At 33.2% G+C, this 6,195-nt stretch overlaps 1 protein-coding gene across 2 annotated transcripts in view; it reads right to left on the reverse strand.

Annotated features, from left to right (window-relative positions):
* The window catches only part of LCOR (ligand dependent nuclear receptor corepressor), a 118,792-nt gene that overhangs the window by 5,771 nt on the left and 106,826 nt on the right, over window positions 1-6,195 (reverse strand). For both annotated transcript variants that reach the window (XM_008583499.1, XM_008583500.1), the window contains exons 6-7: window positions 4,528-4,815; window positions 1,652-1,745 (exon numbers count right to left, since the gene is read on the reverse strand). In XM_008583499.1, the coding sequence (XP_008581721.1) occupies window positions 1,652-1,745; window positions 4,528-4,765 (332 nt within the window). In that variant the 5' untranslated portion in view covers window positions 4,766-4,815. The remainder of the gene's footprint in view (window positions 1-1,651; window positions 1,746-4,527; window positions 4,816-6,195) is intronic.

A 6,195-nucleotide genomic window follows, 5' to 3' on the forward strand; every position in this document is an offset into this window, starting at 1 on the left:
CCTTAAGTTTTAATCAAGTAATTATTGTCAGAAGTATATTCTTTTGGTTTTAAAAACAAAAAAAACTTATCTTCCTAAAATACCATACATCTATTTTGATATTTCAAGTGAATATCTTTCAAATAATGTTTAAAAAGTCAACTACTTACACAAAGTTAATTCATAAGGTTTTGATTTTTCACAACAGAGAAGGATTATCAATATTAAGACTTAGAACCAGCAAAGTATGCCCAAGGGAAATGATTATATTAACTAGGCATAAAAGTGGAACTCTGCAGAAATAATGATAAACCAGCTTATGTTCTCTAAAACTCTACAGGGACTGCTGTCATCAGTAAGTAACACAGTAAGTATCGTACTCAATAGTCAACTAAGATGGGCAGTACTGCTGGTACATTTGTCTCTGTAACACAAAACCGAGAAGAACACACTTTCCATTCATAGGGATAAACAGCAACTTCAACCATATAATACAAGGACCTGGTATAGCCAAGTTTAAGGTGAAACTTGAGCAAGAGATTCATTTATGCAAACTGTACTTGGCTTCTCCTACACATCCTTAATTACACAACTCAAGTGGTTTTTATATATAAATGGAACCGGATGATTTGGGATCATGCTGATTTATGTCTAGTATAAATCATAGTGAAAAGAAAGACGTAAGAAAAAAAGATTAAGTATGCAAAATGGATTAAATTAGTGGTTATTTTTAGAATGAATAAAGGAAAGAAAAAGGAAAATGATGAGCCCATTTGGTGTCTACTTGTTCCTTTAATATCTGAATACCTTACCCATGTTGATATTCTAAAAGGTTAAATAAGTCTAAATATTAACTAATTTAAACTTACCACATTATTTTTCATACCTAGATAAAATTGATTTTTGGTTACAACGCAGTTTTATGGAAATGCCTTTCCAATATCGTATCTAATATCTTCATTAATACCTAACTTTTCTAATGGCTACTTGCTACACATAGAGAAAATTAGACAATTCTTACACTATAAAATTAGATAGTCAGAGAATTCACTTTAGTCTGCTAAAAGTTATCAAAATTGAGCATGTAATAATGTTTTGGAAGTGTAAGATGGATATCCACCAACATCTACAACCAGTCTTACTTATTAGAAAACAAATACAGTTACATTTTCTGAACTGCCACAGAGTTAAAACTGCAGTTCAAATCAACAACCGAAACCAAAACCAAAACCAAACCAAAACAAACAAAAATGAACACACATATACACAAACCCCAGCTAGAGATATCAAGTTAAATAGTGGAGCCCAATTTTCATCCAACAATTTCAGCACACGTAATACTGCTTTACATCTAAACTTTGGAATTATTTAGTGTGGGTTTCACACTCCAAAACACTCAACAACAAAAAGTCCAAAGACATATATTCTTGCCATATTCATGATTATTTACTATTTGTACTCAGCTGAGAAAATTGATCTATACTAGCCAATTCTAGATTGCACAGATTATTCTTTTACTTGATCAATGGACTAACAAGTCAATTTTATGAAAGGCCCACCTATAAAACTGTTATGCTGAAGGGTTAATTTAAAAAATGTACAAGGGAGACTAGCATCGATCTCTGATAAATTACCTATGAAAACTTGTGGAGGGCTACAAATTTTCCCTTACCCGTTCCCTTGAGTACTGGAGCAGCCTGGAGAATGGCTCACGGAAGTGCTGCCAGCACATGGACTTTTCTTAGTGGACAGATCAAGTACACCGTCTGTAGAGACACAAAGAAACAACTGAAGATATTAAAACTAAGAGCAAATGTTAACTGAATAGCCTAAAAATAAAAAAAGCAATAGGCCTAGTCAATAAAGCAGATTACACTAGTCATATATTTGAGTTACAAAATCAATTCAATCATGGAATCAGGATATTTTTCCTCCTGAAGCAACATAAATTTAGTAAAGCATGTTATATCTATTATCTCCAAGGGTTATATATTTTATTAACAGGACAAAAGAAAAAGTAAAACATGTTACAGATGTTAATACATAGTGATATTAGAAACAGCAGTTTACATAGCACGAAGTTCTGAATTAATTAGACTTCATTTTCTAAATTTACCTTAATGAAAGCACATAAGTTTTTAAGGCCTCACAATATTATACTAACTATAAAACCAAATTCCTCAAGAGCTAAATCTACCTGGAACTCAAAAAGTACATGAAAATTAGATGTACAAAATTTTAAATAAGACAAAAGTTATTTTAAAATATAAGTTTATATGGTTAAATTACATCTACATACTAAGCAAGATAGTCTAAGGTGAATCAGTTGTTAACAGCTTATAATTTTGGGTGTGCTCTATTTATTCTCAAGACACATGCAAAAAATATATAAATATTTGAATCCAATCTTTTTTGGGGGGGGGGGGAACCTGCAGAGATTCAGAATTCAATTGGTGAAATTTATAAAGGTAAGGTTTTTTGATTCGGAAGGCATTAAAAAACAGCAAATAAAGTTTCAGAAAAGAGAAGAATGAAACAATCTTGATACTGATGAGAGCCTGGAAACAATAATTTTTTACTGAAACTAGACCAAATCACAAATTCATGTTATTAATACATAAAATTAGAAGACTGTCTTTTCCCCTCAGGGACATTTTCCCCCTGATAGACATGTCTAGAAAAGAAATCTCATGTCTGGACAACATTTAAAGCTGCCACTTTGTCCAAAACTAACAGAGCAAGATAATATGCAATGCCTCTGATTTTCAGTTGGCCTGCAGAAAGGTCTTGCTATCTAGTTATGTTAAAAATCACCCTAGCATGGAACCTACTTACAATTTGTGTTTGACGACATTGTAATTCCCTATTTCAGGCTGTTAGAAACAAATATGCAACTGAGTTGATAAACAAAAATGCCCCCACTTCATGTAGAAACAGGTTTGTTCTTTATAGTCAATATTTCTAAAAATATAATTGGAATCTGATAGAACCAAGTATCCTATTAGATACCTAACCCGCTTAGACACTTAACAAGCAAATACATTGCTTAGAATATTTCCAACCAAAGACAGTATTATTTAAAGACTTCTAAACAAAAGAGGCAATTTGTCTAATCAAATAGGCAACATATTTTAAGTCTACCAGTGAAAATATTGTTATTTAAGCTGAAAACACTAATATTCATTAAGGAAATATAATTTTTAAAATTGTGCTTCATCTGAAGTCTATATACTGTGATGCTATTCTCCTATTATACACCTGAAGCCTTTGATACAATATTTAGAGCAAAGAGATTTTTAATGAAAACTATCCATCTGTGGTAAAGAAAACAATCCTCAATAAAACAAACAACTTTGCAAATACAGTTACCAAAGTTACCACTGATCACTGTGAGGTTTCCTGTCAGAAAATCTCTCAGAACTTAGATATTTTTTTGCTGTTCACACACAGAAATGGGAAAAAAGCAAAGGAAAGCTACTCAAAGAATGCATTCTTTAATAAGCAACTAAAGCCGGTCCATTAAATGTAAAACCTTCATAAATTACTTGAATAGGACAAAGAAAGTCCTTTCTTAGAGGTTCTTTGAAGAATTAAAATTTATTTACTTTCCAGAATAAACATGTGTTTCTCACCAATAAATCCACACATCTTGTAACCTTTCTGTATACTCTTATGAGATTTCTATGACAATGAAATCTCATCAGTAAAGACATCACCAATTTACAATTTGTAGTGGTTCAAACAATGACCGAGTTGCAATGCTCATTTCATCTTTGTAAAATTAAAGATAAAATGAGATCACAAAACAACAGGAATTTTTAATCTATTTAAGAGAATAAGCTTTTTACAGACTCAAGAAATACTTGGTAAACAAATCTGATAACTTCTTAGCCTCTTCACTTAATTAGTCTTCACCAACAAATTCCCCTTTGGAAATACTTTTGAGTTCATAGTAAAGTGCATGTATGTATGTATGTGTGTATGTATGTACATATGTATGTGTTTCTGTGTTTTTAAAACAATGAATACACTTAACATAAAGTGTGTTCTACTGTCTTCTATTTCTAGCCCCAGTAGTTTCTTTTTTAAAAATTGCAAATAACATATTTTTCCTTACAATCTCATTTCCAGAGTATATAACTTCTACCTAACAAGTAAAGGTTTATTTCTCAGATAGGGCCTACCTAGTTCTAGAATATTGATGGATAAGAGGGAAAACTTACTTTTTCCTAAGAGTTTAAAAGAAATGGATACAACAATGTTTGGAAAGTGTAAAATGCTTATACATAAATATCAAGCAACTTAAAGATTAGTGAGAAATGTAACTATCTGACTTTCCTGGCTGGTACATCAGTCATGACTACAAACTGCTGATGGGTGAGGTTGTAACTTTATCTGTACTTCTCACTGCATAGTCAGTAATAATTTAAGAATCACATTAGTTTTTATCTTATTACTGCTGCTGGTGCTCTACTTGCCAATAATTTTTTTTCTCCCCAAATTAAAGTATTCTGATTGGACAGAGGAGACCTTGACATCAAACCATACCTTGTTCGCTAGGTTCTGACTGAGACTTTCTGACAGTAAGGTCCAGAGGTGAATCTTGGTCAGCCATGAGAAGTTTGCTGAGCACAGGGTTCTGAGTAGTTGCAGCCGTGGGAGAGGTGGTGACTGGAGATGCTTTCGGCAGGCTTTGGTTCTTTGTGCTATTGGGCTGGCTGGGGTCCTGAGTAGAGCTATTTTTTGAGGTATATTCAGCAGCAAATTGTTGGATCATTCGCTGCATGATCTCACGGGCCACTAGGGGAATATTGGGGTCGGAGACCCAGGGACTGTCTGTAAACAAAGATTTATTTACTTTTAAAGTGGGACAATATACTAAAAAAAAGACAGCTTTCAAGCAAACATAAAATTTCATTTTTTTAAAAAGCAATATCTTAAAAATAGTATTCCCCCTTTGACTTATATTTTTAATCTCTAAGCTTTCCATTTGCAGATTTTTAAAAAGAAAATTTTCATTAATATATTTCTAAACATTCCCCCCCAGTATTATAAAATTAAATAAAGGGATAGCAAAAAGTATGTCTTATGGGCAAGAATCACTTACCTGATACAGAAATCACAAAACTCTTCTCTTATGAAATAATAGCTTCCCTGTTCACACCTATAGATGACACCAAGTTTCCCCTAGATTTTTCCTGAGTCATTACCTCCTAAATTTTTCCAGAAAGGGTTACTGAGTTCATGACTGCTTAATTTACTTCTGTTAAAAACTGAAGACAAGGCATAGCAAGATTATAAAAGGAGATATTTTAAGATATCTTAAAACTAGGGCAATAGTTTTCACACTTTAATGATCATCAGAATCACTTTCAGGGCTTATAAAAACAGAGTGCTGGATCCTATCCCCAGTTTCTGATTCAGTAGTTCTATGATGGGCTCAAGAACTGGCATTTCTAACAAGTTTCTAGATGCTGCTGGTCTGGGGACAATTTTAGAACCCCTTGGCTGGAAGTTTAAATGCCAAATCTTAAAAACCTAAGAAATCCACCATATTTTCCATGAGTTGTTTAAATATGCTCTGCCAAACAGTAACAACAGCTAGGGAAATAACAAAATAAATATCTAAGTTACAAATTTTTAATCAATGTTAAGTTTAAAGTAAAGACCACATGAACTAATTAACTCACAGAACTTTTAGCACTGGAAGAGACCCTGAAGGTCAAAAAGGGTAAGATGAAAGGGAAAATTATTTGTATAAATTTATTATCTCCACATCTCTATAATTACCACACTATAATAGTCTATCAGGGAGACTAAGCTTCTTGAACAGAGACTGTGTTTATTTACCTCTGTATACCTAATCTTGCCTGGTGTAAAGTGTGCATTCAATTTAGTTGAGTAATAAATGAATCAAACAAATTAATCACCCCAAAATAGTCCTTTTTTTAAACAAATGAGGAATATGTAATCTAAAAAGTGGCCTCTAAAAATTTGTATAGATGGTTAGTGACAGACCCTTGATTGAAACTCTATACCTGACCTGATCTTAATGTTCCACCTGTGACCTTTATTCCTCATCACACTTCTAAGGCTTTAGAAGGTGGTTCTCGGGCCACCCTGTGGCTCACTCGGGAGAGTGCGGTGCTGATAACACCAAGGCCACGGGTTCGGATCCTGTATAGGGATGGCTGGTTCGCTCAGTGGCTGAGTGTT

The sequence above is a fragment of the Galeopterus variegatus genome, unplaced genomic scaffold (genome assembly GCF_000696425.1).
Source record: "Galeopterus variegatus unplaced genomic scaffold, G_variegatus-3.0.2 Scaffold2942, whole genome shotgun sequence".
In the NCBI taxonomy this organism is placed as follows: domain Eukaryota; kingdom Metazoa; phylum Chordata; class Mammalia; order Dermoptera; family Cynocephalidae; genus Galeopterus; species Galeopterus variegatus.